This window comes from Stegodyphus dumicola, chromosome X2 (assembly GCF_044657685.1).
Source record: "Stegodyphus dumicola isolate Sdum_Otavi_A_Nest chromosome X2, ASM4465768v1".
NCBI classification, from domain to species: Eukaryota; Metazoa; Arthropoda; class Arachnida; order Araneae; family Eresidae; genus Stegodyphus; species Stegodyphus dumicola.
This window is the reverse complement of record NC_140781.1, coordinates 149,643,313-149,659,769: the sequence shown is the minus strand read 5'-3', so window position 1 is coordinate 149,659,769 and position 16,457 is coordinate 149,643,313. Positions and strand designations below refer to the sequence as shown.

Genomic DNA, 16,457 nt, shown 5'->3' with positions numbered 1-16,457 from the left:
GTGGCCACCCTCTTTCGGCCTGATCCGGCTTCTTTCATCATCACTAGTTTCATGTTCCAGTTTAATCGCTTTAGAGACTGTCGACCGACTGCAGCCAATTTTTTAGCGATCACGCGTATATCCTTCTTTAGCTAAAGCAAGTGCTATACGTTTTTTTCCTTTGCCTCAATTGAACATACGAAGCCATCTTTCATTGTTTAAAGAAAGAGAGGAATGATCTTTTGCCACTGATATTTAGAGAAATCGGAGGAAACAATATTTCGGAAGCAATTACTCAGTATGCACAATGTATGATGCAATATGAATATGGATTGATCTCATATCTTGCTTTGCAAAAACTAAGAGATTTTTGTGAACAAAATAATGCGTTAACATTACAAAATGCTTACTTTTCTAGGTTATGCAATTTTTTTTGTCCGGCACTGCATATAAGGAAATATAACTTGAAAGAATTTTATGTATGTACGTATGCACGTTTAAACACGTTTTTCTTCCTTGTACGAATTAAAGGAGGTATTGTAATCGTGAAACATTTCAGGTATCATATTTCAAAGGAAATATTGTTAAATATATACGTTTGGTATTGACGATATATCCATCCCGCCTTAAAATACCTTAACCGGCCTATTTTCGCAATCGTTGGTCCTAGTCATATTCTTCCAGTTACATAAGTACGAGTATTGTAAATGACGAAAATATTCATGTTTTGGAAATGTTTTTAAAAAATTAATTTTCGTCAAATAACGAATTATAATTTTTAATTCAGTCTCCCAGTTCCTATACTTCTATTTGGAAAAGTTTTATACTAGTCATGGGAAAATAAAATTAGAAGAAGTTTGACTCTCGTGCGACAATATTATTTTATTTTCAAAATGTCCGGATTTAATTTCAAAATTTGTGGTTTTTGATGTCATTTTCAACTTACCTTGAGGAATCGGTTAATTAAGTTAGAATAATTCGATGAAATAAGTGCAGCAAAAAATAAGTACAAGAAAGTTATGAGGTCTCCACATCAGACTTTTCAAAGAAACATTTCCCAAATTTTAACCAGTCTTTGAGTGCTTACATTTTTCTGCAAAACTTAACTTTTGATCACTAACGGTTACAAGATTTCTTTAGGTTTCAAGATGCTGCCTCAACGTTTATCACAGCTTCCAATATTTTTTAGTTTGAAGCTATCCTATCCTTTGTTATACGTCATCTTTCTTTTCCGCTCATAAGATAATTTAACTTACAAAAACTGACGAATTTAACAATAATTTCGCGAATTCAAATTGTGATGATCTGACAATTAACTAAGCACGTAATTCCTCTATCACGTTTTAAGGTATAATATCTGAAGTTCCAATACAGTTGTAGAGTCATTAGGTTAATTGGAAGCAGAAAAGATGAAATATATGCAACCGCCTTCGCCGGGAATCGAACCACGGACCTCTGGAATACCGGCCCAGCGTGCTACCGTTACACCACGAAGGCACGCTAGGGAAGTGTGAGAAATACCTTATATACTCCCCTTTTTTTTAAAGGGCGACTAGGGTTTTAAGGGACCTAGTCGCCAAATACTGGGTGCGGAGAATCATCATCCACAATTCTTTTAGTTCGGGCGCCACTTGTAGAGTCATTAGGATAACTGGAAGCAGAAAAGATGAAAAATATGCAACCGCCTTCGCTGGGAATCGAACCACGGACTTCTGGAATACCGGCCCAGCGTGCTGAACCACTACACCACGAAGGCACCCTAGGGAAGTGGGAGAAATACCTTATACAGTGAACCGCGTTATATCCGGGATAAGCTGTAGTTTTATTGTTATGATTATGAATATTTTGAATGGCAACAGAGCAGTTATAAAAGCAGTTTGACGGCGGAAAAAGCCTCAAAGAAAATGAATTTTATAGCTCTTTGGAAATTTAAACATATTGTTAATTCAAACTTGTCTTAACATAGAGTAGAAATGAATAAATTATTTATTAGCATCAACTTTGGTCACCTGCTAGTTAGAAAAAAGCAAAATGCTGAGTTATAATTTGTATTCAGTTGAATAGAGGTGGGCTATTTTACAAAAACTTTCAGCATATTAAATTAAATAAATTTATGATTTCTGAATGTTGAGTTTTTACAACTTGCTAAATATTTTATCTGAGTAAAGGCGTATTGAAAAGGAAGTTGCAAGAACCTTAGCTGCAAACATTCATTTTGTACATTTAAACAATGGATACGGTTTCTTGGTTGGCGGCTAAACTAACTGAAACACAATTAATAAACATTCAAGAGCGATATGTAATACGAAATTTATACATATTTTTTAGCTTTTTTTCCCCTCATGAACAACTCTTTACGACTACAGGAGTGAAAAAATGAACAAATCAAAGCACTAATATTATATCGGCAATGATCGTTTTACACATTTTTACTAAAGATAATGATACAATTTTGATACTAACAAGATTTCCTAAATACACTACGAGCTTCTAAAAAATCATTATTTCTGTGTGCTCAAACTCAAACTGAAAGGAAGAGGAAGCTAAAATTCCCCTCTTACCTGTCTGGCCTTCTAAGAAGACTTAATGAACGGTTCATTTATTGATTATAAACATGACAATATGACTGGTTCAGCTATTCGTTGTAAAGAGGAATCTGGCTGTACAAATAGCATAAAATCATTTGCAATTACTTTTTACAACTATTTTACTAGCTTTTACCTTGAAGAAGTTATACAAGCAGCTAAGTACTTTTAACTGAAAGCTAAAGCATTTTCCAGTAACTGTTCTTATCCGCTTGGAAATGAATAGGATCTAACGAAATCTTCCCTTTTTAATTATTTTATCAACAAATCTGATCATTTTATTTACTTTTATTATAGATAATGATACGATATTGAAACCCTAATATAATTTCTAAATACCTATGGGCGCTCCCAAAGCAATTTGGAGAAGTTTAAGAAAAACTTCCGCCTTATTTGCTTCCCTTTCAAATATTATATGACTAAGAATAGCGTACGAATGTATGTTCCAAATATATTTAAGTAAGTTTGTTGAAAGTGTCTAAGATTTTGAGTATTTCAATTTACGTATTTATTAAAAAAATACGGAGGATATTTTTAAATGTTGTTCTTTATTAAAAGAAGAAATATTTAAGTAATTAAAATATGCTAGCAGCTTATTCTAACGGTATACACTTAATGATTTTTACTAACTTAAAAAAAGACTTTTGTTACTAAATTCAAATTCAGGCAAATTCAGATAATTAAATATATGCGGAAAAGATGTTGCCTATGGACTTCATATGCATCTAATGCAGATGTTTATTCTTTAAATTTGCACCTACATACATTTAGCCCTAATCTGCCTGAATTAGCTGAACATAAACACAGAATTCTTGATGGAACTCCTACATGAAAGGGCCCACTAACGACCGAGCGGTTAAGTCGCTGAACACTGGTAGTTCGGTCCGAGGTTCGAATTCCGCGAACGGGCTGGCTGCATGGGTGTTTTCGTGGTTTTCCCCATGCGTAACGTGTATACGAGTCAGTTTTCCTTAGAAAATCCTCCACAAAGGCATCCCTCCCTTAGGCAGATAGCACTCGAGGCTTTGCCGTAATTAAAATAACCTAACCTAACCTCCTACATGAAAGTATTCAGCTTAAGATTTGTACACGGAACTTCTACATGAAAGTATTCAGCCTAATCTCTGTAAAGTCATCAGGTTTGACGAAGTAAGAAACATGCCCTAGGTCTTAGTCGGGATTAGAATTCGGGATCTCCCGATTTTTAGCCGAACGTGCTTCCAGTTACGCCAGGAAGGCAAGTGGTAAGGAGAACGAATATAACTTACAGTTTTTTACACTACCGTGCAAGGAAGATTATATCAGGAAAAATATTCCAATTCAAACGTTACATAAATTACGAAAATAATGTTGTTGGCTGAAATATAAAAATAAATATTAGAAATTAACTATTAGAAAAATAAGAAAATTTGATTTTAAACTAATGAAAGGAAGCAATATGTGCTTTCTGTAATAACGCTTTTAGGTTTATTTAATTTCAAAGTTAGCCAAATTAAATTCTGCACTCGGTTTATAATGTAATATACTATTTGATCTTAATAAAAGTAAAGATATAAAAATGTGTAATTTAATACTACATATAATTTGACATAAAACATATTCACAAAGCAAATTATGTTGCTAAAATGTGGCATAAATTACTAGCATCGATAGGAATTTCCCTTTAACACAAATTCCATATGGGTGATAATCAGTGCGATTAAATAAAATGATACATCTGATACATTTTTTTAAAGTTTTGTTATAAAAAGATAGCACAATCAAATGCTTAGGCATTGAATGAAATTTTAATAACTGATTTTTATTAATTTCGATTATCTTGTAAGGAAGTTTCGTCTTTCTCACTGCGTGTCTTTGTGGTGTAATTGGTAGCAGTCAGCTGTCAATCGGAAATTCGGAATTCGAATACTGGCTAATGCGTAGTTGATTTCTCATATTTCTTTCTCTGAAAAGTACCACATAGATCTTACAATCTCATTTTCTTACGCTAACTGTTGGATGAATTACAGTTATTCCTACAATTTATTGTACTTGTTTAACGTGATTTTGCTTAGTGCATATAAAAATTATGGATTAGTTAATAACGTTAATCAAAGTTTTTCTGTATTACTGTAACAAAATAAGGTTTATTGTAAAACATATAACTCATAAATTAAAAACTGAATGTATGAATACTGAATCATAAATTAAAAACCATGGGGGATTAAATTTTAATGGAAAATATTAATGTACCTTGCAGTGGAAATAACAGTATCTGACAACATTTAGCTTTTGAATTTATTTTGAGAAGCGAGATTTTATTAAAAATTTCAAGTGTAGGGACAATGCTTGCCTGAAGCAATGAACGAGTGTGAAACGCAGAAGTTTCATTTACTGTTCAACTCCCCGTTGCTCGGCTGCCAGTTTAATGTAATACATTTGCTGTATATTTACGTTTATGACATTTCTACACTATCGCCATATGGCGTTTAAAATACAAATTTCTTTGGAAACGAAGCTTTCTGGATAAAGCGCATTCCATTCATTCCATTAGATACACGCGTCTCTTTCCGATTCATCCATTCTCACGCAGCTAACCGGATACTGGACATAAAATTCATGTCACACAGTGAATTTTATCGCAGTCCGTTAGGGAAATTCATTTTACATCCGCAATTCTGAGAGGGTGGGGGAGAAATAGGGCATCTGACTACATTCGCTAACCTTGTCCAAGCATATCTAATCTAAAGTAAGTCCCCCCCCCCAAGAAAAAAGACTTGTCTTCGAAATTTGAAAGTGGCCTCTTTTTAACCTTTATTTCTCCATTTACTTTCTAATTAGAACCATACTCTGAACTGAACGCTAGTTTGAGAGTTATTAGTTACTGTATTTGTATACCAATACCCTGTTCCTTAAGCTAAGGGGGAAGAACATGCCAAATGAATCTCTATTCGTCATCCCCGTCGGCGGTGGATACGGAGCTGTCGAGGCTTAATGTGGATTTTAAAGAAATTTACTTATTTTTTTATGATAGGTATATCCTATATTAGAAGACAAATATACATACTCATGTAAAAGAGGAGCAGTCTTAGCAGTTCCTAATTCAGTTTTTGCCAGATAAAACAAATAAAAAACACAAAAATTTTGTAACTCATTTCCACAGTAGTGTCAGACATAAATGAGTGTCTTATGAAGAAAACTGATACTCGATGCTGCACTACTACCAAAATATTCATGAAGAGGACATGTCATAAATCTCAGAATAAAATGATGAAAAACATTGTTATACTGTCAGCTAGAGAGCTGACCACTTCCTGTTGACAAGGTGGAATGAAGTTTCCAAAGCTGAATGACCTGGGGTTTTTCTAAAACAAAAAAAGGGAGGAGGGGAGAGGAGACTTTTAAGTAAAAATAAATTTAAAGCAAACTAAAACAAACCTGAAAAGATTGTTTAACAATCCAAGTTTATCTAAAGGCTAAGATTTTTCATTTAAAATCGCGAAAGATTTTTCATTTAAAACTGTCACATTTTCGAAGAATTTTTTTTTCCTTCTTCCTAAAAACTGCAATTATTATTACTATTATAAATAACGCAAATGAAAGTTCTTAAATATAATCTCGCTTTCTTTAATTTTATTGCGAAGTTTTAAATAACGACTTATGTATACCACTTACCTTTCATCATTATTTTTGCTGCCTCTGGGATCTCTTGGAGGATTTTCCTTCTTATCAGAAGTTATGCCCCACGTTTTCGTAGTCCCGCAATGATCAGAGATTTTCTCTTCAGACAACCAATCACATGTGGAATTAGCATAATCTGGATCACACTGGGCGCTTGTTTCGTAACCTGAATCTTTTGTCAGCTTTCTAGGGGATCTCGGCTGCTTTGTATTCAAGGGATGCTCATCTTGATCAACGGCAGATGCCACGTCCCAATCTCCAGACATGCACAGAGACCGAGAATGAAGACTTCTTTTAGCAGCTGTTAATTCATCATTGGCCACCAGTTTCGCAGCCAGACTCCGGCGTTCTCTTGCTAAATTTCTTTGGGATCCCCATTCACGGCGGATTTGAGGCTGCTCAGATTTAGTTGTAGAGCCTGGGGTGCATAAAGTCGCAGCCTTCTCCCCTGGTGATAAATTAGTAAATTCCAACCCAGATTTGTGGCTCACCTGTATAAATAAAGTATTTTATTTGATTTGACAATAAAACAATACGATAAAAACAAAATAAAGTTTGTTTGAAAAATTTCAATGGTTAAATACATTTGCAATAGGAGAAAAGCATGTTGAATTAACTACATTTCTCTTATTTGAATCTTAAATAATATAAACAGATATAGGGGGGGAGCTTCCAATTTAAAAAATTTAACCAAGACAGACTACTAGGTTTATAAGCTAAAAATGTGGCAATTAAAAGTCAATGATTTTCATTGTGTGTCACTTAGTCTCTCATCTACAAATTTATCTTTCCAGATAAATATTCCATTTGCTGCCTTCTCCAATATCAGCCTATTTTAATTCACACGAAAGAACTGATATACTAGTAGCCCCTTCTTTCGATAAAAATTTACAAGCGTTTTCGGAAATTTTTAATAACGACGCTGTTGTTTTTCGATAACTTATTATGAAACTAATTAATTCTTTTAGTCACCGACAGTCGAATAGCGGAAAAATCATTAGTCTACATGGGCTCTAAATTAATGAAAGCTGACATGCTTAACAGCAGAGGTACCGTTTCAACTCCACATCTCTTCCTTTACATAAAAAAGGCTAATGTAAAAAAAGGCACTTAAGGAGCTAATGCTTAATCTCGGATTATCATCAGAACTGATACTACAACAGTTCAGAACATTATACTCAACTGTTACAGTTACATCGTAAGTCATATTTTTAGAATTTTGCTATATCAGAAAAATCCCAGTCACCACTTGAAAAAGGTCCACTGAACATTAGTAGTTTCTTCATGGTTTGCTTTAACAGCATCCTCTGCATAAGCCAGTTTTCTTCAGAAAATTCCTTTCATAAAGTAATTGTCTCCAAGTGCTTTTCTGTAAAAAAGTAACTTAATCTAATCTACCATTTTTTGCTGTCACTTTACTAGTATACACATGTCCCAAAATTCATAATTATTTTTTAATATTTAAAATTGATTTTTTGCCCCTTTCTCAGATGCCTATATGCAAGTTTCTGCCTGTTTATCGTTATTTGTTAGAGAGACCTGTAAATTTATTTAAAGTGTATCCAGGAAAGTTTATATCTTGTAACAAACTCCCCCTTAAAATGCGTGCGTGGTTTAGTTTTTTTTAATTTTTAATCCACTATTTATTTTTCCAATTGTACAGGTAATTTGATGATCTTTCTGAAACTAAGCATGTTCTTATACTTTTCACGCACTGTCGAATACAGAACATCAACATACAAAATATTCATGATTGATCTAAATCATATATCCTCTAATTCTAATTATTAATTTCATAGCAATAAGAAAAATTAGACGAAACACTATTCATAATTTGATAATAATTATTATAGCATTTTAAAAAACATTTATAACATGTTAAAAAAATCTTACTCATAAAAAAAGTATTTTCTATTATAATAAGTCACTAACTAATAATGACAAAATGCTTACTGACGTTTGCTTGTAACGCATACGGAAAATATAATAGTTTTCAAATATTCAGTTCCTGTTGTTTTAAAATGCTACATAATAAGACATTTTTCTTAATGTTCGAATGTTCTTAATGTTTATTCTTAATGTCCTTAATGTTCCACATTTTTCTTAATGTTCAAATTTATAGCTTATAAATACAGACATATTTTGAGGTCGCAAATTCACAGGATAAAGCAGCAAGACATAAGCGTTCAGAATCTTTTAACGTAAATTTCATTAAATATTTTTTTTCATTCAGTTAGATATATTTTATAATGGTTTTGCTGTACGAAATGCGTTCAAATTAATTTGTATCCATGCTGATGCTGTTTATGAGAAGTTTATATAAGTCTATGGTGGCAACATAATTTTAGATACAATAACAGTTGCGTCATTTCCTGAAAAGAATAATAAATTAACGAAAAATGAATGACTCAACTCCTTCTGCCTTGCTGTAAAGTTGGTAGCTGTAGAATCGTATTCTCTAATCGTGTTCCATACTGTGAGGCAGAATCCAGACGCGTGAATGAACGGTTACGAAGGTCTCGTGGTTCTCATTTTGAGACAGGACACCTGCGTCTTCAGAATACCTGTCGTGTTTAGGGTGCATGGAATGTAGTTCGAGAAGACGTAAAAAAGCGTGGGGCCTACGCGGGTGTATTGCGGAACTCCTGCTCGGCTTGGTATTCTGGCTGGAAAGCAAAGGAGAATGTCCCTTCTAGATAAGAAAAAAGAATTTGTAAAGGCATGCCACGAATCCTGAGCTGTAATCTTCTCAAAATAGTTTCTTTCAGTCAATCTTAAAAAAACGAATGCTTTATATCAGAATATTAGCATAACAGAGATGTGATGTCATTCATGATTCAGAGTGAATAGAAATAGGATTCTTTCGCAAAGTCAATCAGTTAATCTGATTAGTTCAGACGATATTCGAATTAGACGACGCCATTGATATTTAAATTAGACGTAACTCCGGCCCATACCCGACCTTTTCCATTGTCAATAGCGGTAATTTTGCTAATATATAAAGTTTTATGTAGACTTTTTCCCCCCTCTAATGGCGGGCACTTGCCTATGCCTGCATCGGTCACTCCTAAGTGCCAGATGTGGCACTCTTTATTATGGAGGCACATAATACGTGGGCCACCATAGCCTCCTATGAAGGGACAGACAATTTTTGCATCCATGAATTCTCCAGGATTCGAACTCGGGCCCTTCGGTATCGCAGTCAGGCTTCCCTAACCGTCTGGGCGGCCGTTTTATTTAGACTTAAATTCATTAGATAAAATTTCATGTTAGTCTACTCTTTACGTCCTCGTTTTCCGCCATTTTCATCTCTAACTACAGAGATATGCAAGTTATAAACTAAAAATGACAGCGCTGTTATGTGATATGGAAGCGTAAACTACATTTAAAGTGATTCGTAATAGCTCCATGCATAAGAAATATGTTCATAGCGAATTACAGTTGCTCCATGCGTTAGAAACATACTTAAAGTGAATCGGAATAGCTTCGTGCGTAAGAAATACATTTTCTTGTATAAGAAACATATTGAAAGGGAATCGCAGTAGCTCCATTCGTAAGAAATATGTTCAGAGTGCGCAAGAAATGTTTTCAAAACGAATCACAATAGCTCAATGCGTAAGAAATATATTAAGACAAATACTGTAAAGACCCACTATTTGTATAACGTTTTTCTATTCCAGTTTTCATAATTAATGAAATTATATTTTACAAAGATGAGATGATTAATTAAAAGCTGTTAACATGCAGGAGTTTAAGATTTCAGGATGAAAGATATATTTGCTGTCATTTTCCTAAAAATAATCACTGAATCATGCGGCCAAAATTTGACTATATAGTCGAGAAAATGACAAATTTAGGTGGAAATGTATGCCTAAATAAATACTGATTGATTTCCTCTTATCCGAAATGTTAGCGGCGACAAGTGTTTCCATTTTTGTAATATCTGCATGCGGATAATGAAGTGGCTTAAGAATAGTTCGTGCCTAGAAAGAAAATTTCCTTTTTACTCCATATAGGCCTTATAAACATGCTGAATGGAATTTCATACAATATTTTTAGCATTTGCGTATACGAAACAAGGTTTGTGTATGTTAAACAGTCAGAACGCCGTTCACAAGGACACGCCTATAGTTATCTGGCATTTTCATCATTACATGACTAAATTAACATATTAACGAAATCATTACATGATACCAGATGTGGAATTTCCATATGTGACATTATAGCGAAGGTAAAAATTTTCTGATTCTGCAGCACTTGAGATCTTTCAGATTAGAAATGCTCAAATTTACCATACATTTGCTTGGCTACTGTGCTGCCATTAATATTCAATTGTGATTTCAAATAGATGGTTTTTAACTTTAGCTTACAGACAGAGGCAAAACTGCAAACAAACGAATTAAGTTTATTATTTATACGACAAACTAACAGTTACCATTTATTAAATAAAATTAAAGCTCTTCCACATTGCATAAAAAACAAATGAAGTTATAATACACATGTAAAATAACAATATCAGTAGTTCTAATTTCTACGACTTCCTCCCGCATAGCACTTTTAAAATAGTCTGCGGTGCAATTCCGCTTTTTCGTAACTAGTTATAAAAAATCAGATTTCAGAATGGCCGTTCCTAAATGACCCAATGACATTTTTAAAGATCCGCAATTATCCAATCACAAGCTATTCCACTTCAGTTACTTTTCAATTGCGATGCTATCAGCAATCACTTTACTCCCGTTACGTTCACAACCATCACAAATTCGTTTACGCGCTTCAGTGATGACAAAAACAAGGTCCGATGCACTGCGGTGAGAAAGTGTTAAATGATGCGTAGTTAGTTACCACACCGCCCAAACTTACTTTGGCTCTTGAAGAATGCCGGAGTGACTGTCTAAGGGAAGTAGCTTTTTGCCATATGGTCTGCCCTTCCTTGATCCTTGGACAGGCCATAGTGGACCCGTTCGAGCTGCTATCATTGTTCCCTGACCTGTAAAGACAAAGAGAAACGTTAGAGCGCGCGGAAGTTGAAAAGTTTCAAGCATCTCAAAGGGATGTTGCGCAAATTAAACAAAAATGGCACACATTTAACTCTTTTTACAGCAAGTAGGACAAAATGTTATCACTCTGTCGCATTTTGTCTCTGCCATCAAAAGGGACAGCCCCTGTCAGTCAGTGGCATACGGAAGCTAAATTAACTATAGTCTTTTATTATGATGTTTTCATTGTTGCATAATTTTCTAGCTGATTTATTTCATATAAAACGAAACTTCTACTTGACGCATAAATCTAATACCTGTTCACTTAAATATTTATGCTATGGGACTTTTTATATTTAATCATCTAATAAAGGAAATATATTAGATGACTATCGTATGGAATATGGCTTGAATTTCATTAAACAAAGTTATCAATATGCTATCAAATCAAAATGTTAAATAACAAAGAAATAAATTTATTATTGCAATTTATTGTCTTAGACGTAGTTTAAATAAATAACTAAAAAATTTTGAAATTGCTTCTTAATTTCATATTATTTAGGAAAAACAAGTATGATTAAAATATTTTGTATAATTTGCATAAGCATAAATCTTTTTTTTTTTTTTTTTTTTTTTTTTATAAATTATTCTTTTCCAGTTGGCTTAGATGGCGTTTAAGCGCTGATTTCTATCTCATGACATTAATTCCTGTAATATGTTTTTTCATTTAATTGCTAAGCAAAAACTGCGAAAGCATAAAAAAAAATGCTCTCCCTTTCAAAGAATTCTGGTTCTGACTCATTCACAAAAATAATTTAACATTGGGGACGAATACTTAAAAGCATAATCAAATGTTCTAAACTGCATGAAATATAGTTAGACATCCACGATTCAATTAATGTAGTCTTTAAAATTATGACTCAACATAATAATTTGCATTAGGCAATCCTTCTTACACCATCTGAACTTGTCAAATTTTCACATGGTTTTGAAGCGCAAGAAAGGCTTTAAATACATGACTAACACAGCTGGTATCTAAACAGGATTCGAAAACGGGCCAGTTTTCTGCGATGTTTCGTAGTCGAGACCTTGCCTATCAAATTGTCAGATCTTTGCTTCGTATTTACTGGGTTGCTAAGAACAAAAGCCAGAGGCTATTGTGTTGATTTTCCAGGTGTTTCTTTAAAATTTACTTTTAAATTCAAGTTTAAAAGTACAAGTCTTAATTGAAGCTCGAACTTAAAGTAGTCTGAAAATGTGTACGCTTTTAAAAATAAATAAAAGAAGATGAGAAAAGTGTAGTGCACAGATGAAAGGTGGTCGTGTAATGAGATTTGTGATTTGAATTTTTTTAAAAAGGCGCAGTTCTCGCCACTTCTGCTTTTGAATATTGTCTTGCTTGCCTGTCGCGGTGTGTACCTTGAATACGAAACCGTGTCCCTTAGGAAATCTTCAAGGCAATTTACCCTTTAAACAGAATTCCCCGAATGTTTTGTGTGTTGAAGTAAACTAACTAAAAGTCTTGTCTATCACTGTGTTCATTATGTTTAAATACAACTTAAGAAGATGTAATAGACATTTCTTGCCCCTTCATCTGATTTGTTTGTTTGTTTGTTTTTAAATTGCAGAAGATGTATGTTCCACAATCTTTTTGTTCCATTTAAAGGATGAAAAATTGCTCATCTAAACATGCTTATTGCACTGGTTTGGTTTATTTACTAATTACGACAAAGCATTTGAGGCCCACCAGCGGCCGAGTGGTAAAGTCGCTGAACACTGGTAGTTCGGTCCGAGGTTCGAATCCCGCGAACGGGCTGGCTGCAGGGTGTTTTCGTGGTTTTCCCCATGTGTAACGTGTATACGAGCCAGTTTCCCTTAGAAAGTCCTCCACGAAAGGCATCCCTCCTCTTTGGCAGATAGCCCTAGTGTGCTTTGCCGTAATTAAATACACCACACCACCGACAAAGCATTCCAGGACTGTCTACTTAAGAGAAGGATTGCCTTCACGGAAACCTTTCTTAGGGAAAATGGTTCGTATACACTTTTACATGTGGGAAAAAATATGGAAACGCCCATGCACCCAGCCTTTTCATCGAGATTCGAATCACCAGTGTTTAGTGACTTTACCGCTCGGCCACTGGTGGACCTGCTGATTCCACTGAAATGCTTAGATTTCAAACGCTACTAACGATAAGACCCAAGATACATTGCAGAATTATAAAAATCTACGTATTATACCAAATATGCATCCATGACATTGAAAAAAAGCTTTATTTGGGTCAGTGAAAGTGATGATTTGACTCTTTAGTTCGCTATACTTGATTCCACTTCAAGATTTATTTCTTTGAGGATTACTAACAAATCCTTTCATTTACGTACAGTAATTCGAAATAGTTTTTGAATAAAACAACACAGAAATTATCATGTCATGTGTTCAGAGACTAAATATTTATTAATCATTAGATACTAAACCCTGGACTTTTGCATGTACCCTACCATTCACAAGAAAGCCACCAGGGTATAGTATAAAATTCTGTTGAAAAAATAGAATAGCTTTACCTTCAGACCAGTACCATATGTACCACGGCAGTTTGAACTACCTAGGTCTCATCTCAAAAAGATCACTTTAAAACAACTGATAGACAGATGGCAAGCCAGATGGGACACAGCAGATACAGGAAGGAGAACGTATATGTTCTTCCCAAAAACAACGCTAGAGTTAAACTGCAATAGTGGTAGTCAGACACAGTTTTATACAGGTCATGGCCCATTCCTGACCTATCTGCATAGATTCAGCCTGAGTGACACAGAAAGATGTCAATGTGGAGAGGTGGGGGATCCAGACCACTACGTCTTCCACTGCACAAATACGGCACAGTACCATATAAGAAAGCCAAGTCAAGCTTACTGGCCACAATGGGCGGCAAATATGAGAACAAACAAAACAGCAAATAAAAAGCTACAAGCGGTAATCAGCCATTGTCAGAGAAAGTATTCTCTAATACGACGATAAGTGTCCCCAAATAGAAATAATCAAGTGCTTAGCGCTCTGAATCATAAAATGTATAAATCACACTAAATCAATCTGGGCACACACCTCGTACCTCTCAACCCAAGACTAACTTAGATAATTAGGACTATGGCAACAACCTGCCTATATTCTTTATAATGTTTACTTTTGCAATTAATGTACAGGTCTAGGACTCGCAAGACCAGATCGTGCCAGTAAAATCTTCAACAGCAATGAGTTTTTCCTACACTTATTAATCGTGTATTTAAATTACAAGTTTGTGATAAATAGGTTCAAGAAGGGCAAGGTCAACTTATGTTATCACCTCAAGTTTATGAATGATATTATTATTGGTATGGCATTTTTGCCTTCTTAATTTTAATAAATATTCAACTTTTTATGCAAATCTTAGGGAAGAAATATCTGTATTTATGTGATCAATTGCATGTTTGAATCTCTTCCCTAGTGATCAGCATTACGTGCTTAATTATGTTTTGTATAAATTATGTGCATGTTCTAAGGTGATAAAACTAACTATGGAATTAATGTAGGTAAGTTTCTCTTTGTAATTATGTATCAGCATTATGTATTCAAGTGTTTGGAATCAGATATCAGTTTTACTGAGTATGGTGCTGTACTTTTCTGTTTATGTTCACTTTAAAGTACTCAAGTCTGTATTTATTCCTTCTCAGCATGTACTATGAAGGTCAGTTCGTACTTGGCTAGGATTTAGACTACATAGCAGTACTTAATGATCAGTTTTATGTATTATGCTTATCAGTTTTATTTTTAGTTTTCATGTATTATGTATGCAGGCATTAGGGATCAGCTTTCTGTATTTCTGTACTCAGTATCATGTTAGTTTTTCACTTTAATATTCAGTTTTGTACTTATGTATGTATTATCCTGTCTGCAAGTACTACGAAAGAAAATGTAGGTGAATGGTTCAATTTGTAAAACAACTACAGTTTAAGTATGCGCAAAGAACTAAATTATGCAGGAATTTGTTATCTTAGTGATAACAGGTACACAATCTTTTAAATGTTCTTACATAAGAGTCAGGCACATGGAAAGTAAACTGCGTTAAATTATGTTTGGGCGCTAGGATTTTTTTAATCATCTTTTAATCTCTCTCTTTATTATTTTTTTATTTTTTATTTATTTTTTTTTTTAAGTTTACTATGTGCAATAATTTAATAGGTTACAAATTTCCTCCATGCAGGACCAACGATTTCACAGAAGCCCCATAAAGATATGACGGTTGTGTCACGATAAGCACCCGCATGTAGACATTTAGCAAGTCCAGAAAATCCACGGCAGTTAATTTTTCAGGCAAAGTCCTTCTATCTTTACTTTATCTAACACAAGTTTCTGTCTATTCTAACAGGGATTCTTAACAGTCTTTTGATTGCTTCTTTGCTTAATTTTAAGTAGTTCCTAACAGGATACTCTTTCCCCGTACAACAACATCTAAGCTTATATGTAGACTATATGAGGCTCTTAGCCGTCTATTCGGCTGCGTTCCCGGAGCAGGATGGAGCAGAGAGTAGATGGTTTCTGCCAGGAAGATATCACACTGTGAGGCTAAGGCCAGGTCAGTGGTCTTCCTTGGTGGCGCTCACTCACTCACTATTTTATCGGTCTCTTCTTTGGTAGGTATTTTGAGGTGGGGGGGGGGGGAATTTCTTTAAATTGTAAGTTTAATTCAATTACTTTTTGTACCAGTAGTAAGGCAAGTTACAGTTAATTATTGCGAAGCTGGACGTGCTTTCTTAATAAACCTTACAACGGTTGATGATATCGCAAACAAATAAGTTACAGTTTAAAAGAAAACAATAAATAATTCAAGCATGTCGATATGTATTGAGATGGATAACACAATATTGTAAGATATTAGCTACGGCTTAACAGAAAGTCAAAAGACAAGCTTTGCTGAGCATCATGGAACAATACGTTTGAACCTTAAAATAAAAACCCGCGATCGGGAACCTGCTGCCAACCGTGAAATAGCATTCCAAACCGCCAATTTCCTTTTTAATTGTTATAACCCAGAAATGAAATTAACTCACATTAAACCATACAATTTCAAATGCACGCCATCCGAATCATTTCGGAATGGAATTATTAAGTCCAACTCGTTTGATTAAAAGCACTAACAAGAATTCAATATAGGACAAAAAGTTTGCCAGAGATAATAGGCTTTTGCTAAACAATGAATATTACCATCACAAAAAAGATATCCTAACA

At 34.3% G+C, this 16,457-nt stretch overlaps 1 protein-coding gene across 4 annotated transcripts in view; it reads right to left on the bottom strand.

Annotated features, from left to right (window-relative positions):
- Positions 1–16,457, bottom strand: part of LOC118184567 (uncharacterized) — a 761,893-nt gene that overhangs the window by 363,183 nt on the left and 382,253 nt on the right. For all 4 annotated transcript variants that reach the window (XM_085809993.1, XM_085809992.1, XM_085809990.1 and 1 more), the window contains exons 2-3: positions 11,085–11,211; positions 6,219–6,715 (exon numbers count right to left, since the gene is read on the bottom strand). In XM_085809993.1, coding sequence (XP_085666119.1) covers positions 6,219–6,715; positions 11,085–11,211 — 624 coding nt within the window. The remainder of the gene's footprint in view (positions 1–6,218; positions 6,716–11,084; positions 11,212–16,457) is intronic.